The 22,987-nt window shown below is 41.3% G+C and overlaps 1 protein-coding gene and 1 long non-coding RNA gene across 6 annotated transcripts in view; one reads left to right on the top strand and one right to left on the bottom strand.

Moving 5' to 3' along the window:
* PPP2R2C (protein phosphatase 2 regulatory subunit Bgamma) overlaps nt 1–9,601 on the top strand; it is a 280,747-nt gene extending 271,146 nt beyond the window's left edge. For all 5 annotated transcript variants that reach the window (XM_045018596.1, XM_045018598.1, XM_045018600.1 and 2 more), the window contains one exon: nt 6,839–9,601. In XM_045018596.1, the coding sequence (XP_044874531.1) occupies nt 6,839–7,130 (292 nt within the window). In that variant the 3' untranslated portion in view covers nt 7,131–9,601. The remainder of the gene's footprint in view (nt 1–6,838) is intronic.
* Nucleotides 6,489–22,502, bottom strand: LOC123371241. Its single transcript, XR_006579729.1, has 4 exons — nt 22,394–22,502; nt 21,077–21,200; nt 20,034–20,080; nt 6,489–6,964 (listed from the first exon to the last, which is right to left on the bottom strand). It is a non-coding gene; the product is annotated as an uncharacterized LOC123371241 (long non-coding RNA).
* Nucleotides 22,503–22,987: the final 485 nt, after the last annotated feature.

The following is a 22,987-nucleotide window of genomic DNA, read 5'->3' as shown; positions in this document are numbered from 1 at the left end:
TAAAACTATGTATATATGACCTGAAGAAGACCTGTGTAGCTTGAAAGCTTGTCTCACCCGCAGAAGTTGGTCCAGTAAAAGATGTTACCTCATCCACCTTGGCTCGCTAAAAATATAGAGGACATTTTTGTAAAATGAACTAAATATATATATATATATATATATACACACACACGCACGTGTTTCCCCTCTCACCTCATATGGCTGCCAGGTATAATATGGGATCTATTGAATCTCCCTATAACATACACACTATATTATCATGTTGTATCATATGATACAGAATTGTGTTTCTGAACAAGAATTATAGAAATGCTAAGAGAGGCTCCCTCTTTTCATGTTATTGTAAACAACAGGTAAGGTTATTATTCATCTCGGTCTGTGACCTTCAACAAGAATGGCCCCTTTTCATTACATAATGCTATTTTTACAATGCCATTAAATGGCAGAAATGAGGCGAAGCATGAACAGTAATCGTCTACATACAAAGCAGTAGGGATGCTCGTATTAAAAAATGGCACTATAGCTCTAAATGAGCCAGACAAAGAAAATAGACTTCTTTACTATGTGAAAGTTCAAGAAATAACAAATCAAATGGACTGCAGAGGCAGCTCTGCGGCATACTAAACATTGTTAAAAAGAGGATTTTTGACCATGATTGAGAGCTGTTCAGCTGGCACATTGCCTGTGTGAAAACTGCTCCCCTTGCTATTTCTGGATTCATTGGGCGGGAGGGTGGGAGGAAATGTGTTCCAGCCACGTACAGCTCTGCAGTCCATGATGCCCCATCATTACAAACCAGTTTCAAAATTTTGCCCAGGGGAAGAAGCCACAGTACTGCATAAGACAGTTAGAATCAAAGACTGTGTGTTAGCACAGAGATATGAAATACCCTTTTTCTTTTTCCTGTTGTGACTAACCATTACAGCAGGCATCTTAATGACAAGACATGGTGATTTGGAAGGAGCGCACTGTCAGATTTACTGCTGCTGAGTCACTTTCTGAAACAAGCCTAATCTTGATCAATAGGCTTTATGGGGCTCCTTGGATACAGTTTATAAAGCTGTTCACACAAGCGTCTTTAATTTTACTGTTAGTTTGTTGCGTAAAGGTGAGATCGTGCCTGGCCCTTGCATGGGTGAACGAGAGCATGGTGGAAGGGAGAAGAAGCCTGGCTCCATACAGCATCTGACCACAACTGCTGTTGCTGCACTCTCTTGAGTTTAGAGACGCTTTCCTGTAAGGGTCTCTGTAGGTGAGACAGGGAAGAGCATTGGCCTGCCCTCTGCCCTAGCCAGCAGAACTGGATGGCTCTGGAGGGGGCGTGTATGCTGCACCCTCTGAAGGGTGTAGCAAGTCACACTCCCAGTTCATGCCTGGGAACTCTAGGAAGCACCGTGACAACCCATCCAAATCTGTATGCAAGTTATTGCTGAGTACAGTGGTTGCTGTGTCCTATACAGTCCCTACACTATCAATATCTGACCCATTGCTGCTTTCTTCAGCATATCAGGATATTTGCTCTATGAAAAGTGCTATATAAAATAAAATCCTGTTGTGTCAAATTCTAAGCTCTCATCAGCTACATTGAATCAGAACATAGCTGGCAATATTGCTAATTATTCGTGATGCAGAATAGAGCTTGCCTGAGTTCTGCAGCTTCTCTGTATTGTTTCTGAAGTGAAGACACTGAGCTAGGCAGCTATGACGCAGTAGACATGATGCAAAGTCATTTAGTTGCACGGTTCTATTAATGTTTTAGTGTATTATTTGCATTACATAGCAACTAATGGCCACAAGGGAGATCAAGGCCACATTGTGCTAGGCACTGTATGTATAGTAAGACACCGTCCCTTCATCAAAGAGCTTATAATTGATGTGGACAAGGCAGACAAAGAAAACGAAGAGGTGAAGTGACCCTGCAGGTCTGGGGTAGAGCTGTGAATAGGACCTAAGACTCCTGATTCCCAACATGCAACAGAAAAATAGTATAACCAACTGTACAGAGTGACACAATGCTAAAACACACTAACTTTCATTCATTTTCTGGGATGAGGCACATGAAATCTACTCTGTTGGATTACATTAAAAAGACTTGTAGTTGTTTACTGAGCACCAACAATGAGCTTGGAACTGTACAGGCAGGAGCCATAGGGTTATAGGACTAACAAGAAGGAAATCAGGGGTGTGGGGAGAAATCTGTTCAACATATTTGTTGTCTATACACAAATGTAAGGAGTATGGGGAATAAACAGGACGAACTGCAAGTATTAGTCCATAAGTTAAATAACTTAATTGATATCACAGAGATTTTGTGGGAGAAGTCTTATGACTGGAATATTGATATAGAGGGGTACAGCATGTTCAGGAAGGACAAGCAGAATAAAAAGGGAAGAAGTGTTGCATTATACATAAAGAATATATACACTTATTCTGAGGTCCAGAAGGAGGTGAGAAGCAGAGCAGTTGAAGGTCTCTGGGTAAAGACAAAAGGAGTAAAAATTGGGGTGATGTTGGGGTCTACTATAGACTATAAAATCAGGAAGAGGAGGTGCAGGATGCGGCATTTCTAGAAGAAATAACAGAAATATCCAAAACACAAGACATGGCAGTAATTGGGGATTTTAACTACGCAAACATCTATTGGAAAAGAAATACAGCATAACACAATATTATGTGGGACAACTTTTTGTTTCAAAAAGTGGATGAAGGAACAGTTATTTTAGACTTGATTCTGACCAACAGGGAGGAATTGGTTGTGAATCTGAAGGTGGAAGACAACTTGGGTGAAAGTGATCATTAAATGCTCGATTTCATGATTCTAAGGGAAGGAAGGAGTGAGAGCAGCAGCAGGACAATTTGTTTCAAAAAAGCAGACTTTAATAAACTCAGAGTACTGGTAGGTAAGGTTCCATGAAAAGAAAAGCTAAGAGCAAATGTAATTCAGGAGAGCTGGCAGTATGTGAAGGAGACAATAGTAAAGGCAAAACTGCAAACTATCCCCATATAAAGGAAATATAAGAATAATCGAAAGAGGCGAGTATGGCTCCACCAGGAACTCTTAAAAATGTGGAAACATAGGCGAACTGAGGAGGAGTACAAAAGAATAGCACAAGCATGTAGGGACAAAATTAGAAAGGCCAAGGCACAAAATGAGTTACACCTAATGAGGGACATAAAAGGTAATAAGAAGAGGTTCTTTAATACATGAGGAGCAAGAGAAAGGCAAAGGAAAATGTAGGTCCTTTATTTAGCAGGGAAGAAGGGATAATAACTGATGGTATCAAGAAGGCTGCTTCAGTCATCGCTAAAAAGGTTAATGGAGACCAGATACTCAAAACAAAATATTAACAAAAAGGGAGAAGGAATGCAAGCCAAAATAGGAGAACAACATGTTAAAGACTATTTAGATAAGTTGGATGTATTCAGGTCAACAAGGCCTAATGAATTTCATCATAAGGTACTTGCTGAAGCAACCTTGGACCCATTAGCCATTATCTTTGAGAACTCATGGAGGATGGATGATGTTCCAGAGGACTGGAGAAGGCCAAACATAGTACCTCTCTTCAAAAAGGCGAACAAGGAGGCTACCCGGGAATTATAGACCAGTCAGCTTAACTTCACTACCTAGAAAGATACTGGAACAAATTATTAAACCATCAGTTTGTAAGCACTTAGAGATAATACAAGTATAAGGAATAGTCAGCATGGATTTGGCAAGAACAAGTCATGCTAAACCACCCTAATTTCCTTCTTTGACTGTATTACTGGCCTGTTGGATTGTGGGGGGAGCAGTAGATGTGATATAGCTTGATTATAATAAAGGCTTTTGACACAGTCCCACATGACATTCTCAGAAGCAAACTATGGAAATGTGGGTCAGATTCAATCAGTTAGGCACACACAATTTAAAGACCGTACTCAAAGAGTAGTTACCAATGGTTTGCTGTCAAACTGGGAGGATGTATTTCGTGAGATCCTGTAGGTCAGTTCTGCGTCCGGTACTATTCAATATTATCATTAATGACATGGCTAATGGACAAGAGTGCATCCTTACAAAATTTGCAGATGATACCAAGCTAGGAGGGGTAGCAAGCACTTTGGAGGACAGGAATAGAATTCAAAAATACCCTCAACAAATTGGCGAGTTGTCTCAATTCAACAAGATGAAATTCAATAAAGCAAAGTGCAAAGTATTTCACTTAGGACGGAAAAGTCAAATGCCCAACTACAAAATGGGGCATAACTGGCTAGGTGTTAGTACTGCTGAAAAGGATGTGGGTTATACTGAATCACAAGTTGTATCTGAGTCAACGATGTGATGCAGTTGTGAAAAAGGCAGCTATTCTGGGGTGTATTTACGGGAGTGTTGTATGTAAGATAAGGGAGGTAATTGTCCCGCCCTACTTGGCCAATTCTGTGCATCACACTTTTGGAAAGATGGGGACAAATGGGAGAGTGGCAACGGAATGCAGAGAAGAGCAACAAAACTGAAAAAAAGTTTTAGAAAACCTGATCTATGAGGCCAGGTTTAAAAAAAAACACTGGGCGTGTTCAGTCTTGTGAAAAGAAGACTATGATGGGGAACGTGACTTGTTGTCCATGTCGCCTGAAGGTAGGACAAGAAGTAATCAGCTTAATCTGCAGCAGGGGAGAGTTAGGTTAGATATTAGGAAAAGCTTTCCAACTATAAGGCAGTTAAGCTCTGGAATAGACTCCTAACAGAGGCTGTGGAATCTTCAACACTGGCGGTTTTTAAGAAGAGGCTGGACAAACACCTGCCAGGGATGGTGTAGGTTTACGTGGTCCTGCCTCAATGCAGGAGGCTAGACTTGATGACTTCTCAAGCTCCCTTCCAGCTCTCTATTTCTATGGTTCTATAGCTCCTCCTTTAAAGACCATATGAGCTTTGGGCGACAGTTTTCCCTAGTGCAGAGAGCCAATGGGATGCTCTCCACACCACTGAAACCCTACATTGGGGCTGCAATGGGGGGAGTATAACTGTGGAGCAGCTTTGCCGCAAGGTCTCCAAACCCTCTGTCCACTGCTTGGGAATGTCTGCATTGGCCCGCAATAAGTCAATGTTTTGGGGGAGGGGGGGAAGAGAGGAGGGGGGTTTATAGGCAAGGCCATAGGATCCAGGACCATGTGGATCTAGTGACTTGAAGACCCACTGACTTCAATGGAGCCAGATTATCACCCTCCTTTGGAGGATTTTGGAGCAGGACACAATCACTATTTCAGACTATGGGCTGGATTAGGGGGTCTGCTTGTGTTTGGGGAGAAGATAAATTCCATCCCTCTTTCTCCAGCCCCCTGCAGATAGCCTTGCAAATAGCGTGACTACTCAGGCTTTGTGCAGAGGGATGGAAGGATTGAGAGGATACATATCTCCATTTGTCATTGTGTAGTATATCAAATGCTGTCACATCAAGTTTATCGTTAAACATCTTTTTATTAACGTATTTGGGGATAAATGTTCTCATAGCGCTTGTTTCTCCAAATGTATTAAAAGTGTCCAAAGCAAGGACTGCTGCATTGAGGGTGGGGATGGGTAAAATAGGACCTAACCAGGTCGCCCCTTCTCCCCTTTCACACCTCCCTGGATTTAGAATGTGGAGGGGAGACCCCCCCACACACACTCTGGGGATACTAGGGTCCTGCAGAGAGGAGGCAGCCAGAGACTCCACCTGGTAGAAGCAGCAACAGACCAAGTAGGCACCTTTGGACATCTACTTAAAGCTCTGGAATGTTCTCTGACTTCCCTCTGCCCTGCACTGATTCGCTGTTTGCTCCAACCTCCGTCCCTTCTCATACCCTCTTCACCTCAGGTTCACACCTGACTACCCTCTCCTCCCCTACCCTGTTCCTCTCATCCCTCTCTCCTTTTCTTTCCATTTAGCTTATCCTCTCCCCCCACAAAAATTGTGGCCCTAACCTGACGTCTGCTACCATCACATTGTTCACCTGTATGTGTGTTCTATCCCTTCCACCATCCTGTTCCTGGCTTGTCTATTTAAACAATATTGTGTCATTGTTTTCTTGTACTCCCCCATTTACGTGTATTCATCTATTTTCTCATCTTATACTTAAGATTGTAAGCTCTTTGGGCCTATCTTTTTGTTCTGTGTATGTACAGTGCCTAGCACAGTGGGCCCTGCTCCATGACTGGGGCTTGTAGGTGCTATGATGATACAAATAATAAATAATAATAATGTAAGGCTGTAAGGAAATGAATTTCACATGCAAAATTCACAGATGCAATGAATTTTACCTGATCCCAGTAATTCCTCAAACATCTTTCTTGGCAACATTCATTTAAGCAAATGTGAAAGTAAACAACGCTGTCAACTCTTGCTATTCTATAGCAAGTCATGCAATATTTGCTGCTTTTCTTGAAGACACAGCTCTGGGAGTCATGAGCTTACATTTCATTCAAATAAAAGTTTCATAGTTATGGAGAAAGCTTGAAAATTTGAACCTTAAAGGCCCAAGAATTAGACTCCAAATAAAAAGAACCCAAGAATTATTATTTTTAAATCTCATTATTTTCTAATCAATCCAGTGATTTTAGGGTTCTGACTCATGATTTTTGAATACTTGGGATTAGCGATACTGAAGCAACCTTACAGTATATTAAATGCCATGAGATGATGAGAAACCATGTAAACTCAAAAGTCCATATATATTAAACTGCACCGTAACACAAGTTTCTGAACTCCATAGACTTCAATTACATGGCTGGGAAAAATAATTGTACTGTACTGATCCACTCCCGTTCGTGGTCGAGTTAGTGTATTCTGCTATTTATTCTTGCTTTTGTTTTCTCCCGCTTCAGTGTTATTATGACAGGTGCATATAACAACTTCTTTCGAATGTTTGACCGAAACACCAAGCGGGATGTTACCTTGGAGGCATCTCGGGAGAGCAGTAAGCCACGAGCCATTCTAAAACCCCGCCGAGTCTGCGTAGGGGGCAAGCGAAGGAAAGATGACATCAGTGTCGACAGTTTGGACTTTACGAAGAAGATCTTGCACACAGCCTGGCACCCAACTGAGAACATAATTGCTATAGCAGCGACAAACAATCTGTACATATTTCAGGATAAAGTGAACTCAGAAATGCACTAGATCGATCAATATCTTTCTGTATTTATAAACCAGCCTTTTGAGAGTTGTAGAAGGACATGATCTTCACAAAAGTGTGGTCATTGTGGTGGAATTTCTAGATTCCCTCCCTCCACCCCTCAGTATGTATCATTGTTGGTGGCAACCAACTGTTTTAAATCACTGCAACTGTATAATTGTCTAAGTAAAAAGGCACTACTGTGAATTCAGTACTGTGGTCTATGTCTATTTTTTAAACAATCGGGTATTCATTTCTGGTCTGATCCTGTGAGGTGCTGAGTACCCTAAACTCCAGTTGACTCTTGAAGGGACAATGCTTCACAGGACCAGCATCCTGCTGTGCTGCATTCTTCCACAGTCTGCAGTGTTTACCACATTATTACAGCTTTTCACATTGGTCCCTTGATTTTTTTCAGGAATGCTTTCCGGGCTTTCAAAGTCAAGTAGACTTATTTATGAGTGTAGGAATAGCCGTGTCCCCCATACATTGCTGCGTACAGAAGGAAGGCCCTAGACAGTTAGTAATATGGAAGCAAAATAAATTATTCTGCTTATAAACAAGTGACAAGTTGTCCCTATTTCCCTTATCACATTCCCCGTCCCTAGCATTGAGCCCTCATTATAGAATTCCACAAACACTTTTACAATTTTGTACTTCTGCTACAAATCCTGACTTTGTATTTCAACTTTCTGAGTCAAAAAATGAAGAGTGCTGTCGATAATCTCAGCTACCTTAGTTTAAAAAGGCAGCTTGTTCTGCAGGTACATTTCCAATCACACTGTAGAATGTGACAATACTAATTTCAGTGGGTGCCATTTAAAAACTCAGGATTTGCCACTCCATGGTGACTATTCAACACATATAAAGATACACTTGTTAATGCATATACATATGTGCTATTACAATTTTGAGTAACAAAACATTGAGTTAAGCCCTTTTGAAAATCCCACATGTGATGTTTACTGCATCACACTTGTTACTTTAAACTTGGTATTTGCAGAATCCCAAGGAAATACAGGTTTAACTACTATGAATGGTAACTCAGGAGTTTAGCATGGCTCAGTGAATTTTAAAATGACTGTAAAATTACAAGATGACTCCTGGGTGAAACAGAAAACTAAAATTCTACTTATATTGGTTTATACAGTTCTTGCTTCAAATAAAATTCAATGTAAATGGAAGATATTTCCATTAAGAAGTGTATAGAAATGGTGTACCATTTTGGAAATGCTTTTTAATCTAGGAAATCTTTCTGCATGATTAATAAAATCTGCCAAAAAATTATTACCCCAGATGATTTCTTCTCAACTCATGAGTAAAGGAGTGTAACTGATGCAGATGCCTTGGCTAATCTGCTCTTGTTAAAAAATCCCTCACTTAGAAAAGGTTCTTTAACAACCTTACCCCATTCTTCACTGACTTTTTGGAAAATGGAGAATTAACTAATAACTGAACCTGCATGCTTTTATATTATGATTTTTGGGGGAAAATCTACCACCAAGGTTTACAAAAAAAAAAAAGAGGTGACAACTTTTTATATGAAGTCTTGACATGACACATGAACTATGTACGTTTAAATTTTTTTAGATTGATACTGTATATTCCGTGTGTAGAAGCACAAACGCATGTGCATCAGTTTCCAGCCATACTATACACATACAGTATGAAATATGTAGGTTAATTTTAAAGGGAATGAGGAATGTTTGTTTATAAAATACTGTATACCCTAGAAGACATGGGCAGTATTATATGTATATATTTATTCTAATTAAAGTTAATAATCAATTTTTTTCTTGTAAAAAGGTTTAAGAATATGGTAAATTGTATAGAAACCTTGTTAATGCCAAACTACTGCTTCAAGGGTGTCATACACTTTCTTTGACTTTTGGCCGCCTCCATTAACCTTTGTAGCCCAAAAATGCTAACAGCTAATACTGGCATTTACTGCTACAAGTACTGTAAAACATATTTAGCTTCTAACATCCTCAAGTTAGAGTCTACATGTAACTTATTATAAAGCAGATCTTAATACAACAGTAATACTATTTTTATTTCAAGTACCTTATTCTGTTTCAGGTTTGGGTACCAAACAGATAACTAACGAATAAAATACATTTTTGGAGCTTTACAAAATTATTGATTTCCAGACCAAAATGATATGATGTGATTATTGAGGAAAATATGGAAATCCTTTTAAAGACCAGTATCACATTCATGACTCTGATATCACTGCTATGATTCAGTTTCCTGGTCTTTTTGAATGTAAGAAAGTTGACATCGTCATTGTGAATCTTTTAAAACTTTTTTTCGTTTTTGGTTTGAGCTTTCAGTGGCGTAGAGTAAAGAATGGTAAAGTTGGTAAATCAGATTGTTCGGAAAGCTGTTGTTCATGGCTGCATTCTTTGTGTTGCACAAATTAGCTAACTGTTGTTGAATAAAGATATAAATATGTTAATACCAGCTTTTTCAATAAAATGACTGCAAAAATTGCATAAACAAATGACTGAGCTATGCCTTATTTTTAAGCTAGGCGTTAGGCATGTAGGTGCTTTGGAAAACAACAACAAAAATGCAGCAGAGCGTCTCAGAGCCCAGGTCTACATGCACAGGCTCATCGGGCTCATACTACAGCACTAAAAATAGCAGTGTAGGTACTCCAGCTGGGGCTGGAGCACAGGCTATGAAAGCTGGGGAGGCATTTTTTGTTGTTTTGGCAGTGTAGACAAAACTGCCTAAGTCACTTTTGAAAAGGGTACTTAGACTCCTAAATTCCATAGGTGGTTTTAAAATCACCCCAAATCAGAAAGAAACAAATACAAAATAATTATGATAGGTAAATGCTAATGAAGAAGAAAACATTTTAAATCTATCTAGCGCTAGAGGCAAGTATGGCAGCTTGCATACAAAGCTCCCACTGCAGTCAATAGGAACTTTGCCACTTTAAAGAGGGCAGGATGCAGCAGGTAATTCAAGTTTAGAAAAACACATTAAAATATTAACAGAATATTGTAATGCCTAAATGTTCATTCTTCTGAGGAGGAGCCCCAGTTCTGTCAGAAGTGGGAACACGTGTGTGTCTGTCAGCACATTTGTAATTATTTTAACACCTGACAGAAGAAGTGTACGGGTTTATAAAATGAGAAGGACGAGCCCTGTCCATCAGAAAAGAGGCACAAATATTTAGTTTTCTCATTTTTTTTAAAGTATTAACTAAACAACAGCTAACATCAAATATATGGAAGCAGAAATTCGGTTAGAGCTACCTGGGAAGAAGAGAGTCATGGTTAAACAGCGGCACCAAGCCATTCCGGGGAGACTTAATATTTAATTAGGAAACAAGTCACGTGTCAAGATGAAAACAACGTGGCAGGACAACTCCCTCGAAGAAGCAGTATTATTAAGTGGTGGTGATACAAATTAAACCTGGAGTGCCAAATCTTACAGTGCGGCAAAATGCCCATTGAAGAAAATGAGTTCATCTATGTAAGACTGAGTTGACCCACAGAGTGACTGCAGCACTCAGCAACTCTGGGAGAGCAAAAGAATTTAGCATGAAGCTTCTTCAGATACACGGCTAGATTGTAGCTGTCTTTATGTTTGTGTGTAAAGGGTGGGAGGAGAGAGCGGTACAGTCTTACACATCTCTCCCCTAGTTTACCTGTTGCTTCTTGTTTCCCCTCACCTGGCACATTTCCAGTCCTTGAACTACCTAGTCTCACTTGGCTTATCAAATATGAGTAGATAGTGGGATAAAACTTAGTTGCAAATAAACACATCAAGCAATATGCCCATTTCCCTTTGCAGTTTCTCTTCATCCCTAGTGCCCAGCAGGATAAACATAAACCAGATGCCAATCTCCATTGCTCTAGAAAGTTCAAAAATATATTTATTAACAGCACATGATAACCTGTTTTAACGCTATTGATTAATGAAAAACAATGGCAACAGGAGCTGCTTCTCTTGGTTCAGTGCCACCTACTATTGCTATTTGCAGTCAGTGTAGCCACTTGGCTCCGACTTTCAGTTTGAGGATAGTTCCCCCAGCTAGTGACATTTCTAACCTTCCAACACCACTGCTAGGATGAAATTCACCCCCACCTCCACAAGGTGGCCAGCACAAGAACTATGCCCACTTAATTCCTAGCTTCAGCCTATGTTATTGATTCCCTCATCCTCCTGATTCCATAATTACACCCCCTGCCCATTTGCATTCTTCTCACTAATTGTCTCATATCTAAATTAGAGTCTGATCCTGCACACACTTATGTAGGCCCTCACAAGGCAACAGGACAAGGAAAAGTTTGCAGGATTGGACTCCTGGGGGCAGGGTACATGTTGTCTTTGTACTGTAAATCTCATGCAATGCTTTGGGTGCTGTACTAATGACAGTGAATAAGTGGTGCTGGAAATACTTTCCTCTGGGATGTAATGCAGAAAAACCTTATTCCTTTGTATTCTTGTCTCAGTCCCAGCTGCTGGGCCAGAAAGTCATTGTGGGTGAGCAGTCTTTACACACTTATCCACTGTAAACACGTACTCCACATTGTGGCCCAATGTGAGGACTCACCAGCTCCCCACACAGCCAGTTTGGCCTTTTTCCTGGCTGGCTCCAGCCTCTCCTAGGTATACCTGACCTAGGCAGACTGACTTGGGTTCCTTGATCTGTAAGTGTTCCCATGGTTACAGATTAAGCAGTCACGATATTGATAATGACTTGTCTTGTCATTTGCTAAGTGCAGCCAATCAATAGAAGGTACAAGGCATGTAACTGATCACATTTCCATTAAATAATTATTTTAATTACCACAGTGACCATTTATTTCATTTTCATTTAACATTACGGCTAACGAGAATAATAGGACCTAAGTAAATAAAAGAATGTCTCTTTTTTTATATGCAGGGGGCTCTTTTTAAGCACTTTTGTGAAAAGCCATCACCTTCGTTAAAAATAACTAATATCTGAAAAGAGGCGAGCGCACTGGTTTCGTACCAAGTAGAACGTGAATTTCTAACACAGCAATAAATAGCAGCCCTATCTGAAAAGACCTTGTCGGAACCAAATGTTTCTTCAAGCCAAAAACAGAATAGCTCCAAATGCAGGGACAAAGTCCTCAGCTGGTATAAACTGACACGATGCCAATGAGCAATTCCAGCTGAGGATCTGGCCCATAATATCCTTAAAAAAAAAAATCTGTCATCACCTTCTATAGATCAATGGATTCAACCGTTGGAAGACAGAGCTGTTCCGGAAAAAGTCAATGTAAATAACAAACAAAAAGAATAATTTAACCTGGACTCAGGGGCCAAAATGGGGAGGGGCGGGCAGGGGCGGGAAAAGGCTGGTACTCTTCCAAGCTCCACCCACAAAATAAGCTCCTCCGAGGCACGTCACCCAAATGAAACACCACTCGCAGCAGATGCGGCAGCTACTTTAGAGATGATCCTGTGTCTTGCTGAGCCTCAATCTTGAATTTGGCTCAACTTTGGTGGGATTTGAATGGGGTTGCCAACTGTTGAATCACAGAAATGCAAACACCCTTGCCACGCCCCCACCCCATCCCTTCTCCGAGGCCCCGCCCTGCTCACACCATCCCCCCTCCCTCCGTTGCTTGCTCTCTCCCACCCTCACTCACTTTCACCGGGTTGGGGTGCGGGCTCTGGGCTGGAGCCGAGGGGTTCGGAGTGTGGGACGGGGCTCTGGGCTGAGCCGGGGCAGTGGGTTGGGATGCAGGAGAGGGTGCAGGGTGCAAGCTCTGGGAGGGAGTTTGGGTGAAGGAGGGGGGTCAGGGGTGGGGTGCGAGAAGGGGTGAGAGGTGCGGACTCCAGCTGGGTGACGCTTACCTCAGGCGGCTCCCGATGGGCAGCGCAGCAGGGCTAAGGCTGGCTCCCTGCCTGCCCTCCCATGCCACTCCCGGAAGTGGCCGGCATGTCCCTGCGGCCCCTGGGGGTAGGGGCCAGGAGCAGTGATTTCCCTACACCCCCCCTAAGGGGCGTGTACACCCCCCCTGAATTTCCCCAACACCCCCCCCCCCCAGTTTTGTGAATTAGTTACATGCCAAACTTGGTGGCTGAACTTTGCGACTTTGTCCTCACCCACAACTATTTCACATTTGGGGACAATATATACCTTCAAGTCAGTGGCACTGCTATGGGTACCTGCATGGCCCCACAGTATGTCAACATTTTTATGGCTGACTTAGAACAACGCTTCCTTAGCTTTCATCCCCTAACACCTCTACTCTACTTGCGCTACATTGATGACATCTTCATCATCTGGATCCATGGAAAAGAAGCCCTTGAGGAATTCCACCATCATTTCAACAATTTCCATCCCACCATCAACCTCAGCCTAGACCAATCCACACAAGCAGTCCATTTCCTTGACACTACTGTGCTAATAAGCGATGGTCACATAAACACCACCCTATACCGGAAACCTACTGACCGCTATACTTACCTACATGCTTCTAGCTTCCATCCAAGACACACCACATGATCCATTGTCTAAAGCCAAGCTCTAAGATACAACTGCATTTGCTCCAACCCCTCAGACAGCGACAAGCAACTACAAGATCTCTATCAAGCATTCTTAAAACTACAACACCCGCCTGGGGAAGTGAGGAAACAGACTGACAGAGCGAAACGGGTACCCGGAACTCACCTACTACAGAACAGGCCCAACAAGGAAAATAACAGAACACCACTAGCCGTTACCTTCAGCCCCCAACTAAAACCTCTCCAGCGCATCCTCAAAGATCTACAACCTATCCTGAAAGATGATCTCTCACTCTCCCAGATTGTGGGAGACAGGTCTGTCCTCGCTTACAGACAGCCCCCCAACCTGAAGCAAATACTCACCAGCACCCACACACCACACAACAAAAGCACTAACCAAGGAACCTATCCTTGCAACAAAGCCCGATGCCAACTCTGTCCACATATCTATTCAAGTGACACCATAGTAGGTGTCAGCCATGCCATCAGGGGCTCATTCACCTGCACATCTACCAATGTGATCTATGCCATCATGTGCCAGCAATGCCCCTCTGCCATGTACATTGGCCAAACCGGACAGTCTCTAGGCAAAAGAATAAATGGACACAAATCTGACATCCAGAAACATTCAAAAAACCAATAGGAGAACACTTCAACCTCTCTGGCCACTCAGTAACAGATTTAAAGGCAATTTTGCAACAGAAAAGCTTCAAAAACAGACTCCAACTAGAAACTGCTGAACTTGAATTAATATGCAAACTAGATACAATCAATTTAGGCTTAAATAGAGACTGGGAATGGCTGAGCCATTACACACATTGAATCTATTTCCCCATGTTAAGTATTCTCACACCTTTTTGTCAAACTGTCCTAAATGGGCTATCTTGATTATCACTACAAAAGGTTTTTTTCTCCTGCTGACAATAGCGCATATTAATTAATTAGCCTCTTAGAGTTGGTTGGGCAACACCCACCTTTTCATGTTCTCTGTATGTATATATATCTCCTCACTATGCATCCGATGAAGTGGGCCCACAAAAACTTATGCTCAAATACATTTGTAAGTCTCTAAGGTGCCACAAGTACTCCTGTTCTTTTTAAAAAAGCAAACAGAATGCTGGGAATCATTGACTGCCGCTGCACATTGAGAGCATGTTTTCAGAGAACTATCCACAATGACTCCAAGATCACTTCTTGAGTGTTAACAGCTAATTCAGACTCCTTCATTTTGTATGTATAGTTGAGATTGTTTTCCACTGTGCATTACTTTGCATTTATCAACATTGAATTTCATCTGCCATTTTTGTTGCCCAGTCACCCAGTTTTGTGAGATCCCTTTGTAACTCATTGCAGTCTGCCTGGGACTTAACTATCTTGAATAGTTTTGTACCATCTGCAAATTTTGCCACCTCACTGTTTACCCATTTTTCCAGATCATTTATGAATATGTTGAACAGTAATAGTCCCAGTACCGACCCCTCAGGGATACCACTATTTATCTCTCTCCTTTCTGAAAACTGATAATTTAGTCCTACCCTTTGTTTCCCATCTTTTAATGAGTTACTGATCCATGAAAGGACTTTCCTCTTACCCCATGATGGCTTACTTTTCAAAAGTCAATTTAAATTAAATACATTTTTTTAATTTATATTTTTTTAGAAATCTAGACCTGTTATGTGTTTTGGTGTAACTTACATTACCCTTATGTTAAATTTGCATTATCCTAACAAAACATTTACTTTATTCATATCTCTTTTATATATCTCATCGGTCCTGACACCCCCTCCCCTAATTTCAATTCCTGGGGAAACCACTGGCCAGGAGACTCCGTGCACTGCCCCTGCCTGCAGGCGGTGCCACTGCTGCTCCCATTGGCTGCAGTTCCCAGGCAATGGGAGCTGCAGTGTCAGCGCCCGGGGTCGGGGCAGCGTGCAGAGACTCCCTGCCCCCTCCGCAGATGCCGCAGAGATGTGCCTGCTGCTTTTGGGAGAGGCGCAGGGCCAGGGCAGGCAGGAAGCCAGTCTTAGCCCCACTGCACCACCAGACTTTTAGCGGCCTAAAAATCTCCCTGTTTGGCTTCAGTAGCTTCCCAGTAGGAGCAATATGAGATAGTGGGCACTTTTTGGAATGGCAAAAATAATGAGAAAGCCCAGGCTTTACTTTATATTATGAGTGGCATTTCTTAGGTATAATCGGCAGAAGTTTCACTTCATCTCAAACTCCAGACCACCTCGCCTAGTTGAAAAAAGTCTTTACAATAAAATACACAGTATTTTGTGTTCAGGGGTTTGGGCCTCATTTAGTCTTCAGCTGGTAACCCTGACAGTGTCTACCTGCCTGTCTACTGCTGCCCAAAATGCAGAAAAGGGGTATCTAAAATCTGGAGGCCACCTGAGAATGAGTTAATACAGTGAGTTGGCAGTAGATTCAGGAACAGAATACCAAAAACTTGACTTCTGGATCTGTGTTCTCACCCCAACTGCCACCATCCTGCAAATTCTTTGGTTCATCAAACTTAAAAATAATAGAAAAATTGGCCAATTGGGGACAAAGTTTAAATAAAAAGAGATTTGAAAGGCTAAACATCAGAAGCAAATAAATTAATTAGCAATAGTAAGTGAATAGGTAAGCAAATGTATTGCTCTCTGCTTGGCCCAACATTAGCCAACATTTAAGGCCTTATAGGTTTGTTTCCATTAGGAGGAGGAATAGTTGATGTGAGTCACGTAAATTCTTTCATGTAATTTTGTTTATTTATAAACAATATACACAGAGTCCTGTTTTCCTGAGCAGGAACAACAACATGCAGTTGCCTTTCTCAGAAATCCCCAGGTGTACAACTGCACTGAGTTCTGTCTCTCTGCTTCTTCTCAGAGTCACACTCACATCTGCTTCTCCAAGCTTTCAGGCCCTAAGGCTGTGTCTATACTGCAGAGTTAACCTGGGCGACTGGCACCCGGATTAGCCTCACTCAGGTGTGAGTGTCCCCACCACAAAGCCCTACTTGTGTTACTGCAACCTCACAGCTTCTGCACTTGCCCACGTGTGGGGGCATAGCCTATGGCTCTTTGTGCTGGGACACTATAGGATTCTTTCCTGGTCAATTGCAGAATTTGTCTGTCTTGCTGGGGAAACAGTGAGAAAGGCATTGGAGGATCATTGGCACTCAAGTGATTTACCCTGCATCCTCACTGCAAAGTGGGCGGGTTCCAGGGGAGCCCAGGTTCTAACCCACACCCCCAGCTGAGTAAATCCCAGCCTGAGCCTAAAGCCAGGTTAGAGGTTTTTCTCTGTGGAAGGTTAGGGGGGTTAAAGCTAAAATCCAGGTAAGAACCTGTGTAAACTGTGCAGTGTAAACATATCCTAACACACACACAGGCTGCAAAACTGAAATCCTAACTCCTGTGTTTGCAGCCAGGGAAATCCCACAGCCAACACATTTAGCTCTGACGGTCCATTGTTTGCAGCTGGTGCTTCCTATATAAAGTGACTTGATTGCTCCTTCTGTTGGACCTGAAAGAATGCTTGGCACACCCATTGATTTTAACAGGGTCTGTTAGGGTGGCAGCAAATCTCAGAGCCTGGGTTGACAGACTCAGGCTCATGGTACAAGGCTAAAAATAGCTGTGCAGATGTTCAAGCTCCCCTCCCTTAGCTTCAGAGTCTGCGCTCCAGCTGAACCTGACTCTCTACACAGCTGCTTTTAACATAGTAGCGTGAGCCCTGTGAGCCCGAGTCTATTGACGCTGAACTGCCGGCTGCGTAGATGCACCCTTATCGTCTTTGGATCACAGACTCACCTGATAACAGCCATAAGCACTTTGCAACTTCACTGTACTAAATACATTTTATGTAAACAAATATGCATGGTTCTAATTCATTATGCTTTTCTATTCAAAAGGAGGCTAAATGGGTGAGCATCTCTACAGTCCATTTCTGAAAGTTATACTTCTTTCCTGTGCTGCCAGCGCGGAAAGGCCAATTTTGCAGGATATTTTCTAAGTGGAAGATTTATTGGACTTGAGTGACTGTATCTTAGCAACCACAGATGCTTATAAACCCCATTTGACTGTTTCAATTTTTAATTTAAATCTACCAGAGAGAGGCAGCCTTCATGTACCATGCACAAAACCACTCCAGCAGTTCATTATATAGAAACACAATTGTCTTATACAAATGCAATCTCAAAAATGAATCTGAACAATGGAATCCATTCTCTTTCCCCATAGGCCCTACCTATGAATTTCACATAATTTCTGTCGAACAAGCTATTCATAGCTATCTGAGTCATGCTGTCTAGAAAGAGGTTGGGGAGACAGGGGGACCTAAGAGTCAGTGCAGAGGTACAAGCTCTCCACAGAGATTGTACTGGCCTCCTGCATAGACCCTAGGTATTTGGGGACTAAGTGTCAACCCTAATCTCCCAAGGAGTTACTTGAGACAAATTCCACACAAGAAGAACCTTGCAAAATTCTCCTCATTCCAGAAACCATTCCCACAGATTTTTCCTTAGGAAGGCATGACCTATTCCTGTGATACTTACCCATTCCCACCCCCTGTGTAGCAAGGAGCAAAACGTGAATCCAGAATACAATTGAGTCATATTTTGCATAGCCTCTGAGATAATAACAATCAGTATTTATATAGCCCAGTGGTTCTCAAACTTTTTTTTACTAGTGACCCCTTTCACACAGCAAGCCTCTGAGTGCGACCCCTCTTATAAAATTAAAAACACTTTTTTAGTATATTTAACACCATTATAAATGCTGGAGGCAAAGCGGGGTTTGAGGTGGAGGCTGACAGCTCGTGACCCCCCCATGTAATAACCTTGTGACCCCTGAGGGGTCCTGACCCCCAGTTTGAGAAACCCTGATATAGTCCCTTTTCATCCACAGACTTCAAAGTGCTTCAGAAAGATGGTTAAGCATTACCTTACCTACCACTATCTTATTTTGGGAAACTTAGTATCATTAATGATGTTACTTCTATTGTTAAGTATCAGAGGGGTAGCCGTGTTAGTCTGGTTCTGTAGAAGCAGCAAAGAATCCTGTGGCACCTTATAGACTAACAGATGTTTTTGCAGCATGAGCTTTCGTGGGTGAATACCCACTTCTTCGGATGTTTGCATCCGAAGAAGTGGGTATTCACCCACGAAAGCTCATGCTGCAAAAACATCTGTTAGTCTATAAGGTGCCACAGGATTCTCTGCTGCTTCTATTGTTAACGTCAAAAATAAAGGGAATATAAGTAAAACTATAGTTCAGGGTCAACTATTAGGGTCCACTTTATGACAGAACCATAACATGCTGTATTAATTAGTGTACCTGCATTGCAGTTAACTGGTCCATCTTTCAAGATGTTTTAACATAACAGCTGGAATCAGAAGATCAGTTATCCCAGGATAAAGAGTTTTCAGAATAAAGGACTGAAATATTTCCACTGAGACTCCCCATTTAATGTAGCACAAATAAGGATCACTTGAGCAATTATCAGAAGTAGCTTTAGGAAAGATTTATGAATCAGACATTTATAAATACAGGAAAGGATTTTTCGCAAAGAGAAGGCTGAAGAATCAATTTACTGAAAATCTGGCTATGAATCATCATCATCATCATCTGCCCACTATTTGTCCTGCTGAAGTGCTGTAGATGCACATCAACATACAGATGTGTTATATATTAACTGAATTCACAAGACCATGCAAAGATAGCACATTTTGCAAAATCTCTTTCCCCAAAAAATATTCACAATATCATTTTGCATCATTTTGTGACCTCAACATGTTATAAAATGGCAGTTTTTGAAATTACATATGTTTTGAAATTAAAAAAATTTTTACTGGAAGGAAATACATTTCAAACCTTGAAATTTTTTTAATTTAGGGTTTTTCTCAAAAATTTGTGGTCCCATTCTTAAGAGAAAAAAACCCCCATGAAATCTGTAGTGTTTTCCAAAATTGGTCCAAATCCATATCTCAAGATATGCAATTTTCACTGAATATTTTACACAGCCCTGATTTGATTTTTGTACTTTTTCCCTTTTATTAACGTACAAGTACACTGTTTATGCAGCATATTAGAATAACTATGCAGTATATTAGAATAACTGATAAGAAACTTAAGTCACCTTTGCAACTTTGTCCCTGCCAAAAGTTGCATTTTGTCGACACAGACAGAATAACTAGGCTTTGCACCTCAGCAGCTTGGTGAGGCAAAGGTTAATTTCTGGCTTTTCTACTATAGCTCTAAGTAAAATGTCCTGACATTACTTGCAAGGGAAGCTGTATTGATTCTTGTCACTTTACTGTCCAAGGTTAATTTGAATGGTTGCTCTTGTAGACAGCAATGACCGGTTTTATCAGACTAGGGAATAGAGCAGACCTTAACATCACAACTACAGAGTCAAGTTACCTTTGTCCACTACAACCTCTTCACAGCTCTTTGAGGAGGCAGGATTCCTGTGAGTGGAACATACCATACAAGTTATCAGAACTCACTCTTGTGATGTAAAAGATAACACAAGGGGGGAAAAAAAATCACACAGGCCAAGCTAAAGTGGAGGTGCTCATCTCAGGCATTTACCTCTTTAAAGCATTTGTAAACTACTTCTCACTTTATTACTGGGATCATTTCACAAACCAAGCCTGAACTACATACGAGTCAGATGCTGTCTCCGACATAGGTTCGGGGGCTACATCCTTAAGCGGCTAAAACCTCTTAAAACAATATTTCCAATACCTAAACAATTTGTCATTTGAAGCTTTATTTTAGTAATTATTTACTGAAGTTATAATTCTTTGCCCGAGGCAACATAATGGATTGTTGTCATGGAAACATCTCTGCTATCACAAGCATGGGATCCTTTTGAAAAGTGAGGGAGAAACTGAAGTGGGATCTACAGAAGAAATGCTTTGTTGCAATGTTTCTCTTTTTAAAGCAAAGACAGAGAGCTAGATCTGGATTTTGGTTCCAACCCATCCAAAGTTCAAGGGTATTAGGAGCCAGGATTTTGGTTCGGGCCTATGTCTAATTTAAAGTGACACTAAACTACTGCTGCCAAGAACTGGCATCTCCCATAGTTAGCAGCATCTGCAAGGCACTTTGTGTTGCTGAATTTGCTATTATTGTCAGAAAATTCTGCCTACCATCTTCAAACTAAGCCAAAAGACTAGTAACAAACTGCTGTTATGAAACACCTGCTACAGAATCTCCATTTGATTTGCAATCTGTTTGACAGAATGCTGACTCTGAACTCTTTGCCATATGGGGCCTTTGCCTGAGCTACCGTCTTGTCAAACAAAATGCCAATCGATTTATATTGCATAGGGAGGCTTTGGAGAATTTAACATAGATCTAAAGTAAGAAAGGCTGTCAATTTCCCTTAAAAAAAAAGGTAGCCTTTGTACTTCATTCCTAATTTAATTGCACCATTGTAAGCTGGACTCTGTACATACCTTTATTGTTCAGGTATTGTAGTCAAGTTTTATTAATTATCTGGTAAGTGCTGATGGTGTGCTGGATGCAAAACAAGGCCCAGAAGAAAATATGGTTCCTGCCTGGAGTGACATCAGGGCTGTGCTGTATAGCGGTGAAAGTTACAACAGCACCAAATCAAATTAAACTCTAAAACCTACATTAAAACAATGTTAATGAGGCATGTAAGCCCCTCAAGAAGCAGCTAGTCTGCAAATTGTCTGGATAGCATGTTTAATACAGCCTCACTATCTATAGCTGCATTATGTACTCCATGGTTCTTATATGCGCCTTCATCACAGGGATCAACAAACTGGAGCAAATACTTATCTCACTGTTGTGGCCTCAATATGGGAACAACCATTGGCATAACTATTCTGCTCATCCCTCTCACTGTAAAGAGTTAACCAGAACAAAAACAGAGAAAATGGTGACATGTTCTTTCTAAGGGAGATTTTTTAAATTACATTTTAATTTCTCTCTCAGAAGCAGTAAAAGCATTGTCTCCTTTTAGTCTTTTAGCGTTTCCCTCTTCAGAAAACATTAAACAGAGAGAGAATGCAGTGCAGGCTTTGAGTGCCATCTGATGGCATGGATGAAAATCATCCAGTTATTTTATTATTATTTTGAAGCAGACAATGAACAACTTTAAATTCCAGTTTCTAAGAAACTGTCACTGGTAATTGACCAAATAAATGAGTGGCCTCACAAGAGAAAATATATGCCTAATTGCATTATGTTTCTGCAAGATTTGCTGAGCTGCTAATAAAGGCAAAAGATGATCTAGATCTGTATGTACACCAGCTGGAGGCTACTGGACTGTGTACAGTTTATGGACAAATCCTCAAATGACCATAAATCAGTATAAAATAAGCAGGTTCTTACCTTGCATTCTCTTTTCTGGATTTTTTTACAAGCATATATTGAAGGAACACAACATCTCCTTCTCTTAGGTGTGATTTGGACACAGTAAAATTATTGATTTGCTACAATGCTAAATTGTAGCTGAGGGGATGGATGGTGCAGGCAATTAACAGCTGGATACAAACTTCTTAATGTGTATGGTACATCACTGGTTCAAAGTCCTGGTCAGGTGGTGTCAGTACTGTTAACCCCCAAGTATTCAAAAATCATGAATCTGCCCCTCCCATCAAGAAATTGGCTTAAAAAATCATGAGACTTTACATACTAATAAATCTGGGGTTCTTTTTGTTTGCCTTCTGGTTTTTGAGCCTCTAGATTACGCTCGGATCATGTTTTCAAGCTTTTATCTGTAACCATAAAGGGCAGAAACTCACATTTTTAAATCGTGACAGGTTTCACAGTTGTAGCAAGGGTGCAAGTTAGGGTCCTAGCATGTTCAAAGGGCAAGCACTGCCCAGCAGTTCCTGAAGAAGTGTGGTAGCCTTCTCCTGCTGTCCCTACTTAGGTGCTATTCCCTGATTACTGCCTAATGACTGATGTGAAATGAATGGGTGGTTTCATTCCAGCCCCAGCCTGACCAGTGCCCCAATCACAAAAACCTCTCATGCACTAGGATGGGCATTAGCTGTCACCATGTTCAGCTGTCCCAGGTAAACTGATTGGGCTGCAGGGACTGAACTACTCTTTCATATTATAGCAGGGCAATAGCCTTGCTCTAGTTAAGGTTCAAGCCAGGTTTCAAGTCAAAGCTCAGTTCTTCTAAGTGCTCTAAGTCTACTGAGTGACTCAGTGTGCCTTGAAATTTGGTGTGTCTCAAGGGGTGGGTAGGTGAGGTTCTGTTACTGATCCAAATCTGGAGCCATTTGATAAAGGGGTTCCTGAGCTACAGCTCCCACCCTCCAAAAAAAAAAATTGTTTTTTTTTTTTAAACAATAGGCTTCTTCTTAGCATATGCATAATGTGCCCCA

Source organism: Mauremys mutica, chromosome 5, assembly GCF_020497125.1.
Source record: "Mauremys mutica isolate MM-2020 ecotype Southern chromosome 5, ASM2049712v1, whole genome shotgun sequence".
Lineage (NCBI taxonomy): Eukaryota > Metazoa > Chordata > Testudines > Geoemydidae > Mauremys > Mauremys mutica.
Note: the sequence above shows the minus strand (reverse complement) of the source record. Positions and strands in the feature narration are given on the sequence as shown.